The sequence below is a fragment of the Rhinopithecus roxellana genome, chromosome 12, assembly GCF_007565055.1.
Source record: "Rhinopithecus roxellana isolate Shanxi Qingling chromosome 12, ASM756505v1, whole genome shotgun sequence".
In the NCBI taxonomy this organism is placed as follows: domain Eukaryota; kingdom Metazoa; phylum Chordata; class Mammalia; order Primates; family Cercopithecidae; genus Rhinopithecus; species Rhinopithecus roxellana.
In genome coordinates this window covers 111,710,656-111,731,525 of record NC_044560.1, presented here as the reverse complement: position 1 = coordinate 111,731,525, position 20,870 = coordinate 111,710,656, and the positions used below count along the sequence as shown (strand labels likewise).

The following is a 20,870-nucleotide window of genomic DNA, read 5'->3' as shown; positions in this document are numbered from 1 at the left end:
TCCATCGACGCTGCCTCAGTACTTTGTGTCCCTGAGTTGGGTTGGGCAGATGGGGGAAGAGAGGGGCAGGGGGTTCTCCCTGGGAGAGGGTCCCAGCAGTTCAGGTGATGGGTGGCAGGAAAATCTGCCCGATATGCAGCTCAGCTTTGGATGAATCACGGAGGGTTAATGGAGTCAGGCAGCCGCAGAGACTGGCTCTGCAACATCACATCTCCGGGTCGGCTTGACTTCCTAGCTCCCTCACTGAGAATACCAGTAAACCCCTGTTTTCCCACAGGCCTGCCCCCACCCCACCCCAAATCTGCCAGAACTTGAGTGTGGGTAGGAGGCGAGGCCCAGCCCCGATTGCCCCATTGTGAGACACACCTAGGGCCTGGTAGCCAGCCTCTTGGGTCTAGGGAGGGAGTGGGGATTCCAAGAGATAGACACTGGGTTTTCGGGGCCTTGGCGAACACTAGGTGGAAAGCCAGGAATCCTGGGAGAGAAAGGGGGCTGGGGTGTGGAGTATTAGGGGGCAGAACTCAGGGCATCCCTGTCCCATCCCTTCCTCCCTTCGTCAGGGTTGTCACACCCAAGAAAGCAGCCTCATCCACCAGCAGGTCTGGTTTCTTCCTTTGCCACCCACACTATATGCCCTGTGCTTAAAACTCTCCCAGGAAGTCTTCCTGGATTGGTCTCACTTAATCCCAATCCCTCTCTCCACTGGCTAATTTGTAAATATTTATTTTACTCTTGGTGCTGGGGACTACAGATGGACAAAAGACCTGCCCTACGGAGTCCACATCCTAGCGAAGGAGACATCATAATGCAACAAAAAATAGACACGCAAACAAGATGACTTCAGAGAAGGACAGGTGCTGCGAAGAAAACGGGGCCATATGATGCTGACAGGGCTTCATTGGTCGATGGCCTGAGGGTCTGGTGCAGTGGTTCACACCTGTAGTCCCAGCACTTTAGGAGGCTGAGGCAGGAGGATCACTCAAGCCCAGGAATTCCAGACAAGCCTGGGCAACATGGCAAGACCCCATCTCTATTAAAATACAAATTTAAAAAGGTGGTGCAGGGAGGGAAATTTGAAATGAGTCCTAAAAGCAAACGAAGCTCTGGCTTTCTGAAGACCTTGGTAACAGCCGCCCATGTTCCCTGCTGGCCTGTGCCAGTAGGCCCAGAGGGACCTTAGAGAGGGAGGCCAGGCCCATCGCACAGAGCCGTGGTGAGGAATGGGGCTTTTATTCCAGGGCTAATGAGAAGCTGGTGGTAGGTTCTGAGCAGGGGCTGCTTCCTGGGCATTGTAGAAGAATAGGATCTAAGGAATAAGATGGAAGTTGGGGCTTCAGGAGGTCACTGGAGGAGCCCTGAAAGCAGAAAGGGGTACCCACCCTTAGTTGGAGGGACCCTTATGCCAGGGGACCTTAGCCTGCCTCTGGTGTCACTCTAAGCTTTCAAGAGCTGCTTTCAGCTCTTTGGGCCAAGAACACCCCACGAGCCAAGAACCAAGTTCACCTCCGCGTCTCCCGGTGCCTCAGGGACTGGGCTGAGGAGACCTCAGCTCCCCGCGGGTTTCCACCCCAACTCACGCTTCAGGAAGCTCCCTGTGCAGCCAGGATGGAGCGTCCTCCCTGGGACAGCCCCGCGCTCTCCCCCTTGTGGCCTTCAGGAGGTACTGCAAGGCTCTCCTACGGCGTTGAACCGTACAAACCAGCGTCAGGGTTTCAGGACCCAGGAGAGAAGTGAGGCGGAGCGGAAGAGCGGCCGAGCCTTCTCCCAGGCAGGCGGACTGGGTCAGCTTGGTTTCCTCAAGTCAGTTTTGGGCCGAGTTTCTTTCACGTATACATCCACTGTGTGAGGCCCTGTGCCTGTCCTGTGGGTGGAGAGTGACCTAGACAGATGGGGGCCATGCCCTCAGGGAACTCAAACCTGGGAGGGAGTCACTTAGGCTGGCAGGGCTCCTCCTGTCCACCTTTTACTTCCTGTCCCCTGCAGGGATGCCAGGGGGACAAAGGGGTGGGGGATCCTTAATCCGGACATGTTGGACCAGCTTGGTGAGGCTTGGGGGCTCCAACTGCAGACCCCCAGCCCCGTCCCAAGGGCTCCTCAGCGTGGAATAAGCCTGGCTCAGCCTGCGCCGCAGCCTCTCCTGTTTCATTGGTACAGTGATGGGGTGGAAGTGTTCTGCCTCCCTCCCTCTGTATCCTGGAAACACAGGACGGTGCCTGTGATAAGGCCCTGGGTTAGATCCAGTGCCCCCAACTTCCTAAGCGCCTCTCCCCAGCCACACCCCCATCCCACGGCAGCCTATCCAGGTGGTGAAGCACAGTCTCTACCAGCAGCTTGCTCCTGTTTCCTGCCCTCTTCCTGACCTTCTGGGACTGACCTCCCGCTTTGAACAACCTCTTTCCCCCTGCCTCCTGACTTGAATAGTTCCATTGTCGCTTTTCCAGGCCGCCAAAACACCTGTGGCTGCTTCAAGTGCAAAAAGAACAGTATTCAAGCCGCGTATGGGGGCTCACGCCTGTAATCCCAGCAACTTTGGGAGGTCGAGGCCGGTGGATCACCTGAGGTCAGGAGTTCGAGAACACCCTGGCCAACATGGTGAAAGCTCATCTGTACTAAAGACAGAAAAATTAGCCAGTTGTGGTGGAGCATGTGTGTAATCCTAGCTACCCAGGAGGCTGAAGCAGGAGAATTGCATGAACCCAGGAGGCGGAGGTTGCAGTGAGCCAAGATCGTGCCACTGCACTCCAGCCTGGGCTACAGAGTGAGACTCAGTCTTTTTTTTTTTTTTTTTTTTTTTTTTTTTTGAGACGGAGTCTTGCTCTGTCGCCCAGGCTGGAGTGCAGTGGCCGGATCTCAGCTCACTGCAAGCTCCGCCTCCCGGGTTTACGCCATTCTCCTGCCTCAGCCTCCCGAGCAGCTGGGACCACAGGTGCCCGCCACCTCTCCCGGCTAGTTTTTTGTACTTTTTAGTAGAGACGGAGTTTCACCGTGTTAGCCAGGATGGTCTCGATCTCCTGACCTCGTGATCCACCCGTCTCGGCCTCCCAAAGTGCTGGGATTACAGGCTTGAGCCACCGCGCCCGGCCGAGACTCAGTCTTAAAAAAAAAAAAAAAAAAAAAAAAAAAAGAATGGTATTCAGATATAGATTGGGTAATGATTTTTTTTTTTTTTTTAACAGATGAGGAAACTGATGCACGATGCAGGCTGCTTGTCAGAAACAAAACCCAGGTCTCATCTCTCTCGGCCTCTGTGCCTTATACCAGTTTCAGGCAGATTAGCTGCCCCTGAATCACTCTTCCATCCTCCCTGAGCCAGGCCATCAACATAGCATTAAAGAATAAAATTTGAGAAACTCATAGGGAAACAAGATTCATGTTTTATTTCCACAGAGAGACTCAAAAGTAGGAAGCTCCTCTTTCCTGGAGAACTGTCACAGTGACTTCAGATCACAAAAGGGAGCAGGTAGAGAAAGATGCTGGTGTATCCGACGAGGCTGGTGGTCACTGAAGCACCACAGTGCAGTAGGAGGAAACAAGGAGACGCAAGCTGGGTCCCCAGCCTAGGAAACAGAGGTGCAGCAGCCGGGCCAGGGCTGGTACAGGCTGGGGGCCAAGGAGAGGAGCTCCCTGACTACCAGTGCTTTTCGGGGCCTCAGTGGTGGTTGGAAGAAATTGCCTAGAAGAAAGAAAATCAAATGGTAGCATGTGGCCATTCCTAAGCCTGCGGAAACGGGGCATCTTTTCACCCAGCGTCTGGGTGCCCACCATTCTTTTGCTGTCCAACCTGTTCACCTGTGGTGCCCCTCACTTTTGCTTCACCTAAAACAAAGTTTGTGGTTCTGCTGAGCTAAGCTATTACCTCTCGCCCCTACAGCCTCGCTGCGTCCTGCCTCTGAACCTTTCCACCAGGAGGCTCTTTTCTCTACAGTTCCCCTGCAACATCTCTATCCTGGTCCCTGTGCTCCATCTAGAACACCGTCTTCTCTTCTCAGAGCTGTGCCTATGTGGTCCCACCTTAGGGTGCTTTCTAATGGTCCTAGGTCATTTTCTTTCTTCCTTTATCTCTTTCTTTGTTTCTCTCTTTCTTTCTCTCTCTCTCTCTCTCTCTCTCTCTCTCTCTGTCTTTCTTTCTTTCTTTTTTTAGAGACAGGGTCTCCCTCTGTTGCCCAGAGTAGAGTGCAGTGGTGTGATCATAGCTCACTGCAGTTTTGAACTCCTAGGCTCAAGCGATCGTTCTGCCTCAGCCTTCAAGTAACTGGGACGACAGGCGTGTGCCACCATGCCCGGCTAATCTTTCTGTTTGTTTGTTGGTTCGTTCTGATTGCCCAGGCTGGAGTGCAGTGGTGCAATCGCAGTTCACTGCAGCCTCAACCTCCCAAGCTCAGGTGATTCTCCCACCTCAGCCTCCAGAGTAGCTGGGATTACAGTCATGCACCATCTCACCTGCCTAATTTTTTGTATTTTTAGGAGAGACGGGGTTTTGCCATGTTTCCCAGGCTGGAATGGTTTGTTGTGGTTTGTTTTGCTTTTTTAGAGATGGGGTCTTGCTATATTGCCCAGTCTGGTCTTAAACTCCCAGCCTCAAGTGATCCTCCCACCCCAGCCTCACAAAGCACAGAGGTTATAGGCATGAGTCACCACACCCGGCCCTAGATCATTTTATTATGGGTCTTTCTCCACACCCCACCATGAGCTCCCCTCTGCCTTAACACCTTGAGAGCGTCCACGCAGAGCATACCTGACTTCATGTCGCTGCCCACTGAGATCTGAGGATATACCAAGATCCTGGCCCTGCCCTGGGGTGACTGTGCGTCCGCTCCCATGTGGCCTGGTGCAGCCCACTCTGACACTCACCTACCAAAACTTCACCCACTGCAGCAGGCCAGGTTGCACCCGGGAAGCCTGCCGGAAAAAGAGAAAGTCTGAGTGGTCACCACAGGGTCCCTTGCACACCCTCTGGCCTCAGGCCCCTTCTCTCTCCAGCTAGATGAAGATCAGGCCCCCATACTCACCGAAGAAGAAGGCGAGACTCCCCCCTGCGAAAAGATCAAAGGAAAGTGATGTGGGGCTCATGGCCTTCCTGTACCCTGCCATGGCCTCCGGGCTCATGAAGGGCCCAGCGGCAAGGGCAGGCTCACACCAGGGCTATCACCAAGGTTTTCCAGTCTGACTGTGAACACTCAGACTGTGGAGTTGGTTTCGCAGCACATTTGCCATCCTAAGTGCACTAGATCCAAGATGATATTGAACATGATTCCTGGGCACGTACTGACCAAGGGGGTCAAAAGAGGATAGGCCTCCCTTCGGCCTGCCAGGTGGGTAGACATTGACCACAGATAACCCGGCAGAGTGGAAGCCACCGGCAGTAGAAGCTGCATGTCCCTCCTCTCACCGGCCTGTAGTTTCTCTCAGTGGAAGGTCCACTCCCCAAGGGCGAGGACTTTATTGTCGTGAGAGATGGAACTACCCAGTCTGCTGTCGCTTTGTCAGCCCAATTTGTACTTAGCATATTCATTTACTGATGTTATGAGATGGTTTTCATTGCAACAGAATGAAACCACATTTTCACGTATTTTTTCCTTTCATTTCCTTTGTGGAATAAAGCATCCATTTTCCCACCAACCATCCATTCCCTGGCTGGCCCCTAAGCGCTAGTCTGTTTTCCTTGCCCTCCATTCCATCTTCCCCAAAAAACGTCCACAGAGAGAGAACCTGTGAGGAAGAGCTGCTCGTGTGTTTTGCAGGTGTCATGATTTTTTTTTTTTTCAAGACGGAGTCTTGCTCTGTTGCTCAGGCTGGAGTGCAGTGGCGCAATCTCAACTCACTACAACCTCCACTTCCTGGATTCAAGCAATTATCCTGCCTCGGCCTGCCAAATAGCTGGGACTACAGGCGCACACCACCATGCCCGGCTAATTTTTGTGTTTTTAGTAGAGACGGGGTTTCACCATGTCGGCCAGGCAGTCTTGAACTCCTGACCTCGTGATCCACCCGCCTTGGCCTCTCAAAGTGCTGGGATTACAGGCGTGAGGCACTGCACCTGGCCGGTGTCATGAGTTTTTAGAGCCTATATTCTTCTTGGAGAGGGTGTTGGTTCAGTTTTCTCTGTTGCTGCTGCTCCTTTTTAACCTTTTCTGACTGGGTGTGTGTGAGGAGCATTGAACCCTCCTGCCTTTCACTTCCAAACTGTCTCAGGGAACCCAAGTCTCCCTTGCAAAAGGGTGGGGAGGCCTGGACTCAAAGAGAGCGGGATCCAGCCTCAGGCAACCAATTGAGTAGACCCGGGCAGTGAAAGCCTCTCTCCCCATCCCCCATGCAGAGCCCCCAGTGGGAAGACAGGGCGGTTGCAGGTCTCACCTTTGCAGGGGTCTTGACTGAGTACTGCCCACCATAGGCAGTGGGATACGCATGCTGGTTATAATTGTAGTTCTGTGGAAGAAGTGGGTGTGGGGGTTAGAACAGACGGAATAAGGCCATTTTGCTCTGGAATAAACATCCCACCCTGCTGCCTGGACCGAACCTTTCTTAAAATGCCTGCCTTCTCCCCTCGTGTCACGTGTTTTCTTTTATAGAATCTCCTCCAGCCAGCCAGGGCCCACACCCTCACCTGCCTTTACTGTCCTAGCCCAAATGGCCACCACCTTCTCCTCCTCCTCCCCCTGCCCTCAAGACCTCTCCCAACTCTTCAAGTGTTACTTGGGAGGTAAGGGTAGGAGACCAAGAAAAGAAGCTCCAGAACCTAACCCGGTGGGTCCGTGGTAGATGTCTCACCTTGGAAGTTACAGCTGCCACCTCCTACCAGCCTGCACCTGGCTGAGAACGCCATTGAATGGTGGGGGGGGGGGGGGGTGGCAAAGAGAATTTCAGATTGCCCAGACCTGGGAGCAAGGCCAAGGGGGACCAAGGGCCCTGCAGGGGAACCTGAGGACAGAGACAGAGACTCACCTGATCGGCGCCGCCTGCACGTTTCTTCAGTGATGACGCGTCTGCACCCTGAAAGGAAGAAGGGGCCACAGTTCTTGCCTCCACAGTCGTGCGGGCCTTGCCGGGCTTCCAGAGCCCCAGTTTCTCCCTCACCCCACCCTTTCCACGTGCTACCTATAGAGAAGGCAGTGAGCCTGGAGAAGCTGTTGGCCCAGATAGATAGAAGACAGATTTCCACACTCAGCGTTGGGAGCCAGGGAGAGAACCAGGTTTGTCAACTCCTTCCCCACCCATGCCCTGGGAGAGTTGGCAGCTCCAGCCTGAGACTGAGCTAGAACAAGTGAGCTGCAGCCACGTAGGCTCCTCTGGGGCAGACCCAGGCACTGCAGCCCAGCTCGCCTTCTGCCTGCACCAAGTTCTGCTGCTATGCCCGTAGGCCCTTAGTCCCTGCACACCGATGCCATGCCCCACAGGGTGCTTGAAGGAGGGGTTGTTATCTGCAGAAGCTGCATGCTTAGGTTAGCTCTGGGCTGCAGGAAGCAAAAAAAAAAAAAAGAGAAATACAAGAAAACAGATAAAGCAACTTAAGACACTGCAGATGCGCCGGACACCCCCCAGCCCCAGCACAGGAGGAGAAACTCTAAGCATTGAAAAGCCATCACGACTTCTCCACTTGGACCCTCTGCCCCGCCACACACACACAGAAAGTGACAGTGAAGTCCTGACTCCAGCATTAACTCTGCCTTATCCATACCTGACCTTGAACCTAAACCCCACTGCAAGCCCTAACCCTGAGGTCACAAACTAGTTGACCACAGGCCACCAGATATTTTTTGCTTGGTCTCCCACTTAAAAATTAAATTAGTTACAATTAGAGATCAGCATCCTGGTTCTTCGTGAAACATCAGACGACCTGCCACCCTGTTCACACATGCATGCATGACCGCACTCAGCTGAAGTCGACCTCCCCCTTCGCAGGGCCCCACCTGTCCAGCCTCATGTACTTGGCACATGTAGACGCGGGAGCAGGCAGCCCTTACCTCAGTGACCACAGGTCCTGTTTCTCAAAGGCTACTGGCCATGCACAGTTGGAGTGTGGTCTTTGGCACAGTCCAGAGGTCCAGCCCATCCTCCCTGACCCAGGTCTTCAGACCCTCAGCAGCTGCCTCCACTAGACAGGGACCTGACCCCTGCATACCGCCCTCCCATTCCCCCTCAGCTGTCCTCCCCATGCCCCAGCCTAGGCCCCTTCTTCCCCACAACGCGTTCTCCCCGCACCTGCGCACCCTGCGGTACCCACCCAGCCGTGGCTCCCCTGGGTCCAGGCCAGGCCCAGCAGGAGCAGGAGCAGAGCAGAGGCAGTGGCCAGCTTCATGTTCATGTGCTTGTGGAAGCCCCAGCTCTTGGCCTTGGCTTTTATCCTAGGGAGGTCCTCCCACCCTGCTCCTCAGTGACTCACAGCTTCTCCCTCTCACCCCGCCCCCACTTGGGATTGCACAAAGCCTGGGAAAGTGGGAAGGGAGGGGAGGAAACTGGGACAGACACCTGGGTCAGCGGCTCGCCCAGGGCCCCGAACCCTGTTCCCAGAGCTGAGAAGTCCTGCCCCCCTTACCTCAATAATTGCTTTCCAGTTGAGGAAAGGAGTGTTGTGTTTGAAATCCTGCAGGGAGAAGGAGGGCGGAGTGGGCCGGGGAGGCAGAACCCAGCGGGTGGTCTGTGCAGCAAATTGGGGTAGTTTCCAGATCTCGGATAGGAAGGAGCTTTTGGGTGTGGTTTGGGGTTGGAGGAAGGTAAGCACGTGGGAGATTGAGGGTGTCAGCACTTGAGATGGTATTGGTGATAAGATTTGGGCGATAAGATTTGGATGAGCTGTCTCAAAAATGAAAAGAGGAGGAGTTTGGAGACAGATGGTGGGAGCAGAGGGTGGCTGCCTTGAGGGAGGCTTGGGGCGTCAGGAGGGCCAGGCCCCCATTCTTCAAACAGCAAGAATTCTCCTACCTCCCAGAGTCGGCTGAAGTAGAGAAGGGCTCGGGTGCTGGGGGGTGGGACTTGGTTCTGTGGATGAAAGGGGGTAAGCAGGTTAGCAGAGAGCCTGGGCACGCTCACCCACCCCTCCTCCTGCTACTGCCCTTTCTCAGCCTTCAGAATGTCATTGTGACTAAGGTTTGGAACGGGAGGAGCTGGGAGTCTTTAGGGACACCAGAAAACCATTTTTGGAAACACAGGGAGAGAGAGAGGCACTAACCAACTCTCCCTGTCCCAGAGCATACAATGTTCTCTATCCCAAGTCCCCCAGCCTCCAGCAGAACCTAATTCTAGCAAAACCTCAAGACTAGGACCTGCCTCAGAGCATCCCCTTTCCACCTGCTGGGCCTCCTCCGTCCCATTTCCCAAAGCTGTGGGCTGCAGTCACCCCTTCCACACCACCCTGGACAACAGCGGAGACGTAAGAAAGGAGCAGAGACCAGGAGTTTAGGGCAGCTAAGGTTTATTTCAAGGGCAAGGGCTGAGATTAGTGATGAGAGAGTGGTGTTTTAAGAAGGGAGTAGGGGGCTCCCATCCATCTGGTGGCTCCTTGTCTGGAGGTCACGGGATGCGAGAGCTCCTCTGGTCCTGGGCAAAGAAATAGGTTCCTTTTTTTTTTTTTTTTTTTTTTTTTGAGACAGAGTCTAGCTCTGTCGCCCAGGCTGGAGTGCAGTGGCACCATCTCGGCTCACTGCAAGCTCTGCCTCCCGGGTTCACGCCATTCTCCTGCCTCAGCCTCCAGAGTAGCTGGGACTACAGTTGCCTGCCACCATGCCCGGCTAATTTTTTGTATTTTTAGTAGAGACGGGGTTTCACTGTGTTGGCCAGGGTGGTCTCGATCCCCTGACCTTGTGATCCGCCTGCCTCAGCCTCCCAAAGTGCTGGGATTACAGGCGTGAGCCACCACGCCCGGCCTTTTTTTTTTTTTTTTTTTTGAAATGGAGTCTCGCTCTGTCACCCAGGCTGGAGTGCAATGGCACGATCTCAGCTCACTGCAACCTCTGCCTCCTGGGTTCAAGCGATTCTCCTGCCTCAGCCTCCCAAGTAGCTGGGACTACAGGCGCACACCACCACACCTGGCTAATTTTTGTATTTTTAGTAGAGATGGGCCACATTGGCCAGGCTGGTTTCAGACTCCTGACTTCAAGTGATCCGCCAGCCTTGGCCTCCCAAAGTGCTAGGATTATAGGCATGAGCCACCGCGTCTGGCCAGAAACAGGCTCTAAAGAGAGAGCTCGAGGAATAGCAATTCCCGTACATCGTGAGCTGACGCAAGGGTATAAAAGACCCCTGCTCCAGAAATCTACAGGGACCTTTTTGCCCCGCTATCCAAACAAACCCAGATATCCCCGCGTGGGCTTGAGAACCCCCTGCCTCGTCAGGAACATTACACTGCGTTTCCCTCTGCTCCCTCCTCACTCTGGCTGAAGTCCTCAGCTCCCTCACCCCACTGTGGAGAGGGGGGCTCCATTCTCTCCCCTGCCCACCTCTGCCCTACCCCGCTTTCTAGGAGATCTGCCTCTTGAGGAGCTGGCCCAGATGAATCCTGCCTCACTGCAATCACTCCCTCGACTGCTGCCCTAGATGGGCAAAAATGGCAAGGTGCCTGTCCTGGCTCTCTGGGAAGTATCTATATGTGCCCCGGCTCCCCATCAGACCCTCAGTTCCCTGTGACCCAGGAAAGAGTCTTGCTTCTACCAGAAACCATTCTCTATGAAACACAGAGGCCGGATGCAGTGGCTCACGCCTATAATCCCAACACTTTGGGAGGCCAAGGCGGGCAGATCACTGGAGGTCAGGAGTTCGAGACCAGCCTGGCCAACATAGTGAAACCCCATCTCTACTAAAAATACAAAAATTACCCGGGTGTGGTGGTGGGCACCTGTAAACCCAGCTACTAGAGAGGCTGAGGCAGGAGAATCGCTTGAGCCCAGGAGGGAGAGGTTGCAGTGAGCCAAGATCAAACCACTGCACTCCAACCTGGGTGACAAAGCGAGATTCGGTCTCACAAAAAATAAATAAATAAATAAATAAATAAATAAACAAACAAACAAATAAATGAGAAAGAAACACAGAACAAGAATCCACTGTAGCTGGGCGGGAACATCTGCACTCTCCTGTCTCCTCAACCTTCTTCCTAAAACGTCAGACTTCGATTTTCCTGAGCCCAGTCTTCTTTCTTTTACATTAAAGGCCAGAAACTCCACTGCTCACAGGGGCCAGTTGGGTGGCTAAAATGACTGTGACAGGTAGGGACAGTCTGGCCACTAGAGAGTGACCCTCCCACCTATTCCCAACACACCCTACCTGGGCCAAGCAGCAGCTGTTTCTCAGCTCTCGCCTAACCCTATCCCGTGGAAATGGAACCCAGCGTTGCCAAAGTTTTTGAAAGAAACCCAAAATCCAAATCATTATGTGAAGTCTCTCCATGTTTAAACTAATTCATATTCTAAAAAAAAATAGTGGCTCAGAAACCCATCCTCTCATCACCAGTCGCAGCTTCTGCCGGGGGTGTGTCTGTGTGGGCTGTCTGTCCTTCCTCCCCTCCCTTCCAGTCCAGCCCCCTCTCCTCTAGAGGTGCCTCTGCTACTCAGGTATCAAAGCAGCCTGGCCAGGGGTTCCCCTGCAAGAGGGAAGTGTGGGCAGGGAGGAAGGAGGGAGGGGTTCTGGACCCCAGCTGCGTTTTTGTTTGTGTGGGAGAGACTAATGCCTGTCACCTGTGAGGCTCTCGGCCACTGCTGGTTCCTTTCTCTGGGTGTCCATCCTCTCGGGGCGTCTTAGCTCCACCTTACTCCTCATTCTGTGTACCCTCTAGGAGTCAACCTACGCTCCCCTCAACCTTCCCCATCTCAAACGGGAAACTGAGGTTCGGGACCTGCTCGGGTCTATGTGTTGAAGCAGCAAAGAAGCCCATGCCCTCTGCCCATCCTCAATCCCAACTGCTCCAGATTCTCCCCGTCTTTTCAGGTATCCTCTGTCCTCCCTCCTCCACCCCCAGTGTGTTTAGTTTTTGTTTTTAGCACTGGCCTAAATGCTTCCTTTGTAGCCAGCGTCACTTTCCCCAGCTCACTGAGCAGAGGTTTAGCTTTCTTCCCTATACCCCTCTCCGACGAAAATTGGGATCACAAGGCCTTCCAGCCCTTACCTTGCTTATGGCATCCCAGTTAATGAAACCCAGCTTGGATTTAAAATTCTGCGGAGGAAACAAAAAGAAGAATGGCCAAACTGAGTTATAAGGTAATTGGCCAAGAGAGGTCAAGGGCCACTGCTGACTGTTGGTTTAGAAAGAGGACCCCAGCCTGTGGGGCCAAGGGCAGGGATTTTCCAAATGCAAGTGAACAGGGCCATCTCGCAGAACTCACCTTCCAGAAAGTGTCAAAGTTAAACATCCCAGGAGATGTCTCAGAGTTCTATGGAATCAAGGAGAAATGGGATGAGATGAAGAAGCCACTTTGTGAGCCAGAGGCGGGAGATCTGAGTGGCAGGAGGGGAGGCGAGGATTGCGTGACACCATGGTCCCAGCCCAAGGTGGAGTGTCGCCTCCACTCACCACAGTATTGACTCCACCAACAGCGTCACCTCCTCTGCTGCCCCAGCTGGACCCTTGCCCCTGGGTGGGGAAAAGGGGGACCGATGTCCATGGCTTATGCATCCTATCATGCCTGCCACCTGTCAACCTGCCCCGGATTGCTTCATCCCCACCTCGGTCCAGGCTTCCTGTCCTCCTCTCTGTAAAGCCGCCTTCTCTTCCTTACACAGCACCTAAAAGTTCACCTAGGAAAGTCTTCTTAGAATAGCTTGCTCCCATGGAACCCCACTCAGTCCCCTGAATCTCAATATTCAGACTCTTGCCTTCACCCTGTTCTGTCCCCAAAACACCCCAAGTAATGAGATTAGCTAGCGCGTAGTCCCACGGCACGCCAAGCACCGTGCCTTATGCAGCATCTGCCTCCAGAGTCTGGACTCCACAACACCTTGGTCTAGTGGTGACACAGAAAGCTGTACAGTAACTGAAGGCTGCGTGAGTCAGGCTTCACTGTCCTCATTTTACCGGAGGAAGCTCAGGCTCAGAGAGGTTAGCTGACCTGCCTAAAGATACACAGATGACATGATAGAGCTGGTGGTGTTTTTAATATATATCTTAAATTTTTTTCGAGGCTGGGCACGGTGGCTCACGCCTGTAATCCCAGCACTTTGGGAGGCCAAGGCGGGCGGATCACGAGGTCAGGAGCTCGAGACCATCCTGGCTAACACGGTGAAACCCCGCCTCTACTAAAAATACAAAAAAAAAAAATTAGCCGGGCATAGTGGTGGGCACCTGTAGTCCCAGCTACCCGGGAGGCTGAGGCAGGAGAATGGTGTGAACCCGGGAGGCGGAGGTTGCAGTGAGCCGAGATTGCGCCACCGTACTCCAGCCTGGGCCACACAGCGAGACTCGGTCTCAAAAAAAAAAAAAAATTATTATTTTCCTTTCTTTTTTTGTTTTTGTTTGTTTGAGATGGAGTTTTGCTCTTGTTGCCCAGGCTGGAGCACCATGGCACAATCTCGGCTCACTGCAACCTCCGCCTTCCAGGTTCAAGCGATTCTCATGCCTCAGCCTCCCAAGTAGCTGGGATTACAGGTATGCGCCACCATGCCCGGCTAATTTCATATTTTTAGTAGAGATATGGGTTTCACTATGTTGGCCAGGCTGTTTTCGAACTCCTGACCTCAGGTGATCCACCCGCCTCGGCCTCTCAAATTCTCGGCTGGGATTACAGGCGTGAGCCACTGTGCCCGGCCTATTATTTTCTTTTTGTAAAGTAGAGACAGCGTCTTGCTATGTTGCTCAGGCTGGTCTCAAACTCCTGGGCTCAAATGATTCCTGCACCTCAGCCTCCCAAAGCTCTGGGATTACAGTTATGCTGGTGCCTGGTCAGAGCTGGCTTTTGAAACCCCATCTTGTACCTCAAAGCTCAGTGACTTTCTCCTTCTCAACACTGCTTCCCTAAGTATGGAAATCCCCTTGACCATTCTTCTGTTACTTTTATCTGTTTTTTCCCGTTACAAAAGTAACATGGCTCTGATCCAAATCAAAAGGAAAGAATGAACCGAAGAGGGAGATGGGGATCCCAGACCCCTGTTTTGGTCTCCTGATGGTTACTGGACACAGATTTAGAGCAGCTTGCAAGAAGAAACTGACATTTTTGATTCTTTTCCCAGGATCTTAGCATGCTTCACCATCTCTTCTCCTAAAGCCAAACCTGCCTGCCCCTAGGCTCACCTGATGATTGTCTCCAGAGCCTCCAAGGAGGTGATTGCCCTCTTTGCTTACTTCCTAGGGAGACGGAAAATGGAGAGGAGTTGATGGCGAGGCAGGTGGGCAAGGGGACGAGAGGGCAGGGAAGCAGGGTGTTGGCGAGGGATTCCTGAATCGGGGGACTGAGACATGAGCATGACAGAGGACTTCCCAGAGTCCCGAGAAAGAGGTCCTTGTCTCAGGGAAGCTCCATCTGCTCTGCGATCTCATTTCGAGCTCCTGTGGGTTGGGTGGCTGCTCTCTTACAATGTCCATAGATAACATTGCCATCTCTGTTTATGTTCTTTTCTGCAAGCCACCCAAAATCCATCAGGGAGGGCTTTGCCAGCAAAGCGTCTGAATTCTCCCCTGGCTTTGGAGCTGGAGTGAGCCAGGCTGTTGCACTAAATTGATTCAAACTGAAGGACCCTGTCTGGGTTGATTGGCATTAGTAAGAAAAGGGGATGCTAGCTGGAGAGCCATTAGGGGCTGAGGCGGCATAGAGTAGACTGGCTCGTCCCCTCTTAAGGGAGAAGTGGGCTCCTCTGGAGTCCTGCTTTATCTGCTGTGAAACATGGTGAATTCCAGACCCATCAGTACTTCCTCATGCCCAGAGCTCTCATGTAGACCTGGCAGGGATGTGGGACCACCTGTCTGCCAGTATTGCTCCTGGAGAACCTACCTCTATCCCACTTACTACTGGTACAGTCTCTGCCCCCAGGTCTACCATCCTCTTACCCTCGTGTTGCTGGGAACTCCCTGTCCTCTGAAGTCCTGCAGGGTGAGACAAAGAAACACAGATCCCTGTTTAAGATCCTGAGGCCACCTCCAAAAATTAATGTATTGATTTAATGATTCCTCTAATAATTCTAATGGCACTGTCTTTTGGAACTGGTCTGAACACCGACATTTTTTTTGGAAGGACAAAGTCTAAGAATAGGTAAGAAAACACTGGAAAAGAAAAATGGTAAGTGAAGATAAGAGGTAGATAGTAACATACTCTAAAGCTACCATAAATAAAGCAGTGTGGTCCTTGTCTGACAGAATTCCCAGAAGCTCCCCAAAATACTAAGGCATTTACAAGAGGCATTTTAAATCAGTGGCTGAAGTGTTTGAATACATGGGACTGGGAATATCAGTGAAGTATTTTGGAGGAAAATTTTAGTTCTAGCTCATCAGTTTCCTCCTCTCTGTTTTTAACCAGTTTTCCCCCTCATAAAGGAGCACACACCTCGGATACAAAGTGTAGGGTAAGTCTGGTTAGATGGAGGGGTGGGACTAGACAGCATACGGGAAAACAAAGTCCAGATGCATCCCAGTTAAATTGAAAAAATGAAATTACAGGAGTATGCATAGTGCTAGAAGAAAATAAAAACCTTAAAGCAGTACACCAAGAACAGAAACCATAGAGGAAACGATGGCTGTTTTTTGACTACTTATATACTTAAAACTGTGGTATATTAAAAAACTAGAAAAGGCCGGGTGCAGTGGCTCATACCTGTAATCCCAGCACTTTGAGAGGCCGAGGCAGACAGATCACCTGAGGTCAGGAGTTTGAGACCAGCCTGGCCAACATGGTGAAACCCCGTCTACACTAAAAATACAAAAAAAAAAAAAAAAAAAAAAAAAAAAATTAGCCAGGGGTGGTGGCAGGCGCTTGTAATCCCAGCTACTCGGGAGGCTGAGGCAAGAGAATCTTTTGAACCGGGGAGATGGAGGTTCCAGTGAGCCAAGATTGTGCCACTGCACTCCAGCCTGGACAACAGAGTGAGACTCCATCTCAAAAAGGGAAAAAAAAAAAAAAAAAAAAAAAAAAAACTAGAAAGAGGGTTACAAATGGGGAGAAAGTTTTTTAAAATCCAGTTTGTTCCCATAAAAGGTTAGTATCCCTCAGAGATGATCTAAAAAGAGCTGTCTCGACTCAGCCCCAGCACCTCGGGTCTAGCCTTACTCCTGGCCACGTGGGTCCTTTCCCACCAAAGCCTCACCCAGGAGCTTGTTAGCAACGCGGAGCTTAGCCCTACTCAGCCCTGTTAGAGCAACCCGCACTTTCACAAGATCTCAGTAACACTAACTCTCAGCACCACGGTTGCTGACATAAAGCCCACATTTCCAGCGTAACTGGGGGGAATGTTCTTTCCAAAACACTCTGAATCCTCCAGAGTTCACCACAGTCTATTCCCGGGCTGGATAGAGGACATTTAAGACAATTGTGCCAGAATCGGTTTACATGGGATTTCTCCCAGCCCCATCTGTGGTATAAGGTGAGGTATATCACAGCAAGATTTGCAATGAATTAGTACTTCGGAAATTGTTAGCATTTTTAGGAGTGCATTTTGGTTTCTTCTGCCAAAATAGTCAGTTCCCCGCAGACAAGGCAGGAGGGGTTTGAGCAGAGTTGAGTTAGGAGGAGCGGGCGCAGTCCTGGGCAGGAACTGCAGTCCCCAAGAGACTTGGGCTCTCACCTGAATCCCAGATCCCCCGGTCCCGCGGGCTTCATTCGCTGGGTTTTCACACTGCCGGGGGGAGAAAGGGGAGGCTTTCCCTCAGTCCCCTCCCAGACCAGTCCCAGCCCCCAAATGGGAGCATTTTAACCCTGGGGCGAGCCTCTTCCGCTCCACCTCCGCGGCCATCCAGCCCCATCTCCGCGGAGCCTTGGCTCCTCGATCCTGCAAGTGACATCAGCTGCTCTCCTTTTTCTTCCCGCGGTAGGTGGGAGATTCACGCCAGTCACTCACCCCGGGTTTATGTCCGTTTCCTCCGCTGCTCCCACCGTGGTTGCCGGAGGAGGAGCCGGTACTGGATGCCTGCAGGGGAAAGGAAGATTTCAAACGCTGTCCTAAAGGACCTAAAGGGGACCCAGTCGTTCCCAGCGGTGTTGCAGATTTGTTGGAACCCCAATCAGATTCCAGTCATCTTTCTAGCCTCCACACCTTCCCCGTCTTTAGCCTGTTGGTCGCTGCAGGAAGTTATTCTGAGCATAGAGAAAGCCAGGTGTGGCCGAGGGTATTCGAAACTATGCAATGATTTGGGGAACCTAAGCTGCAGCCCACCGCAGGCCAAGGGTGGGAACCCCTGGAGCCCGGCCGCGCAGTAGCCGCGATCCTGCCACCAGGGGGCAGCAAGTGGAAGAGCCCTCACCTGGGAGCTGCCGGAGCTGCCTTGGTCACCATTCCCAGAACTGCCCTAGATGGGGAAGAAGAGGATTGTACGGGGAGCAGGGCATGAGAGCAGCTCAGGTTATTTGGCGTCTTGTGTTCACGCACCTCCTCCTGTCTGTCACCTTTCCCAGACCCCCGAGGAAGCCAGATGTGGCTCCCTCTCCAGCTAGACTCCAAGACACGGGATGGGAGATGCCATCAGCCAAGGGATTGGACAGGCCATTGGCCCGGAGGCTGGAGGGACTGCCGGCTCTGGAGTCAGTGAGGCCTGGGGCCCTGGGGTGGCAGCTGCGGGGTCACAACGCCCCTTCCTGCCCTCACACTCATCATGCAGGGGCCCCGTGTGTGAATGTCGTCTGCACCATCGCTCTGTCAGCGTCCATAGGTCTCCCAGATCACAGTCCTGCCCCCATTCTCCTGGAAGCTTCCGAGACACGTGTCATATTCTCCCATGTCCCCCTCTCTTCTCCACCACCCCAGGATCTCCTGAGACTTGCCAAGTGGACTTGACTGCAAGAGCTTAGACAGGTGGGATAACGTCCCCACCATCACAGAGTGGAAAATAGGGATACAGAGTCAGAAGCAGTGGGGTGGCTCTGGCAGAAATGATAGTGCACGTGTCAGGGGCACAGCATGGGTGGGGAACAGGAGGCTGAGGGAACCCCAGGGTGACGACTGCCGGGGAGACTGCCCATCCTGGGGCAGCGGCAGCTTTCAGAGAAACTTGGAGCCCTCTCCTGGCAGGGACCACTAAAGCCTTACCCCATCTCAGCCTTCCACAGAGGTGCCAAACTCACCCAGGAGGACTCACTGCCGCTGTCACCTCTACTGCCACCATTGTTGCTGCTGCTGCCACCATTGTTGCTGTTGCTGCTGCCGCTGTTGCCACTGCTGCCACTGCTGCCACCACCATTGCCACTGCTGTTGCCACTGCTGCTGCCGCTGTTGTTGTCATCACTGTTACTGCCACTGCCACTGCTGCCCGACTGTGAGCCGCTGCCTCCCTGAAGGGCAGGAAGGGATCAGGGCCAGGATTAAAGACAGAGCACCAAGACAGGCCCCACCTCTCTCCCTCTCCACCCAGGCCAAATTCCATGGTGCCCAGTCTAAGGGGAGCAGAACTTTTCCATTTCCTCCTGGTGTAAAACTCCCGGGTTGCCCCTCTCCACTCACCCCAGAGTTGCTTGAGCCTCCGCCTGAGCCAGATGGTGGGGGGTTGGTGCACTGCAGAGGGAAGAGGATGGTGAGTTTGGAGATGTCGGCCTCGGGCATGGACACAGGCCAGGCCTCTCCCGTTCTTTAGGGCTTGGCTTCCTTTCCCTTAACGTGTTTCTCCCACCTCCCCTTCCCATCTGCCTCCTCCCCAGGCCCAGACCCAAGCCCGTCTCTTCTTCCTTTTTTGTTTTTTTTGTTTGTTTGTTTGTTTTTGTTTTTGTTTTTGTTTTGAGACAGGGTCTCACTCTGTTGCCCAGGCTGGAGTGCAGTAATGCGATCTTGGCTCACTGCAACCTCCATCTCCCAGGTTCAAGTGATTCTCCTGCCTCAGCCTCCCAAGTGGCTGGGATTACAGGCGCATGCCACCACGCCCAGCTGATTTTTGTATTTTTAGTGGAAACAAGGTTTCACCATGTTGGCCAGGCTGGTCTCGAACTCCTGACCTCAGGTGATCTGCCTGCCTTAGCCTCCCAAAGTGCTGGTATTACAGGTGTGAGACTCCTCGCCCAGCCCCATCTCTTCCTCTCACCCCAATCCCTCCACTTCCGCATCTTGCTTTCCTCTTTCTCTTTCCCCAGCTCTCCGTAGCCTGCACCCAGTGGCTTCTTCGTTCATTCGCAGCCCCTTCCTCTTACCCCTTCATTCTGGTTGCCGCTTCTCACTGAACCATAGCCAGGCTGGGCCACAGCTCCCTGCAGAGAGGGTGAGACTGAGTGTAGGATCCAGAGGGACCAGAGAGGCACGTGGAGTGTGTGGGCTTGGAGGGAGGGAGGTGGCAGGTAGCAGGTCTCGGGGATGACTTTACCTGAGTGTTGGTCCCAAAGTTTGGTGGCCCTCCATTGCCTCCTTGACCCCAGGGGGCTCCCTGAGGGTTGGTTCCAAAGCTGCCTGCTGAGTTTCCAGGGTATCCCTGGCTCCACGGAGTCCCCAGACCTCCAGGACTGCCCTGGCCCTGGCCTCCAAGACCACCTTGAGAGCCAAAGGTGCCATGGCCTCCAGAAGTTTCCTGCAAGAATAACAAACCTGCACTTAGTGGGACCATCTCTGACCCTGACAGAGAAGAGCCAGAGCAAATTGTAGAGAGACCGGGAGAGAGACAGGCAGAGGGACTCCAGGGTGGCATAGGAGAGGGGTATAACGTAGAAGAAAGCTGCCCCAAAAGGCTGCAAGTAAGAGATCCATCCATCCTTTCAACCATTTCCCAAGAATCTCAACCCAGAAGCCCACAGCCTCCCATTTCCACACCTGGCCCCACAGCCACTCACCCAAGCACCGTTGTGACCGGGTGCCCCCTGCCAGGAGCCGTGGACAGCATCTGCTCCATGTCGAATGACATCCTCCACCTGTCTACCAATCTCATGCCCACTGTTTCCCAGAGCATGGGCTGCTTCCCCGACCCTGTTGCCCAAAGCATCTGCTGCACCAAGGCCTGGAACCTGCCTGACCCCAGTGCCGACTGCTTCTCTGGTCCCTTGGCCAAGGGCCTCCCCAATATTTGTCCCAGTGCTTTCCCCTCTGCTCTGCAGGGGGCCAGCCTCCCCACCGCCCAGGCAGAGGGCCAGCAGGAGGCAGGTCAGGGACCCCTGGAACTTCATCTCTGCCCAGCCCCCTCTCTCTCCAGAGTGTCTTCCTCCCACCAGGGTCTCCTTGCCGCCCTTGCTCTGCGTCTGTGTGCCCTCCTCTGTCCTCCTCCTTCCGACTCCTTGTCCTCCCTCCCTCTGGGTCTGCAGCCTTCTCTCTCCTGTCCTCAACTTCCCGGCCTTCCCAGAGTCCACCTCCCTGTCACTACTCCTTATACTAGGTTGGGAGAAGGTGACAGGGCTGGGCAACCTGAGGTCCCTCCCCTCAGTGACTCAGGGCCCAGCCACCGATAGGGTAATGAGCGGTAATTGTGAGTCTGAGAGTCTCTGTCGAAACAGAGAGTGAACTGCATCAGGGAGGGAGGGAGAAACGGATGAGGTGATGCAAAAGCGCTCCCATTTCCCAACCCCAGGCATTTGGGGCTCTGGGTGGGGCAGGGGCATCCAAGGAGACAGGTTGTCAGTGGCTCCTGGAGGCGGTGGGGTTGGGGCAGACTTAGAAAAGAGGAGTTACTGGCAGGACCCCACCAGGGGAGTAAGGACAGGGAAGCCCCAGGGGACAGGACCCACCCAGGCTCAGCCAGCCTGGCTCAGGGGCTCCAGAGTGACAGGCATAGCCCATCGTCGGCCTTTTCTGGTTTCAGCACCTCAGCCTCTCCTCTCCCTCTCCCCTCCCGTATTACCACCTAC

General features: G+C 53.6%; 1 protein-coding gene across 6 annotated transcripts; it reads right to left on the bottom strand.

Moving 5' to 3' along the window:
- Positions 1-3,354: 3,354 nt before the first annotated feature.
- On the bottom strand, positions 3,355-20,374 carry DMKN (dermokine). Of its 6 annotated transcripts, XM_010369298.1 has the most exons (20): positions 19,866-20,374; positions 19,406-19,606; positions 19,236-19,292; positions 18,559-18,609; positions 18,183-18,389; positions 17,366-17,410; positions 16,963-17,031; positions 16,690-16,740; positions 14,963-14,998; positions 14,210-14,263; positions 12,497-12,556; positions 12,309-12,356; positions 12,092-12,139; positions 8,920-8,976; positions 8,534-8,581; positions 6,943-6,990; positions 6,355-6,426; positions 5,010-5,033; positions 4,852-4,899; positions 3,355-3,673 (listed from the first exon to the last, which is right to left on the bottom strand). In XM_010369298.1, the coding sequence occupies exons 1-19, from the start codon at positions 20,193-20,195 to the stop codon at positions 4,852-4,854; spliced, it is 1,554 nt and encodes a 517-aa protein (XP_010367600.1). In that variant the 5' UTR covers positions 20,196-20,374; the 3' UTR covers positions 3,355-3,673. The 6 variants fall into 6 exon arrangements, with proteins under 6 accessions (XP_010367600.1, XP_010367607.1, XP_010367606.1 ...); XM_010369305.1 differs by lacking the exon at positions 17,366-17,410; XM_010369301.2 differs by lacking the exons at positions 3,355-3,673; positions 4,852-4,899; positions 5,010-5,033; ... (2 more) ...; positions 8,534-8,581; positions 8,920-8,976 and adding an exon at positions 9,393-9,534.
- Between the last annotated feature and the right edge of the window lie 496 nt (positions 20,375-20,870).

Excerpts from the sequence above, each read along its gene's own strand:
- DMKN (XM_010369298.1), bottom strand. The coding sequence starts at position 20,195 with ATGAAGTTCCAGGGGTCCCTGACCTGCCTCCTGCTGGCCCTCTGCCTG. Across the intron at positions 8,977-12,091 it reads ACTGGGATGCCATAAGCAAG|AACCAAGTCCCACCCCCCAG; the intron begins GTAAGGGCTGGA and ends TTTCATCCACAG. Across the intron at positions 5,034-6,354 it reads CAGTCAAGACCCCTGCAAAG|GGGGGAGTCTCGCCTTCTTC; the intron begins GTGAGACCTGCA and ends ATCTTTTCGCAG.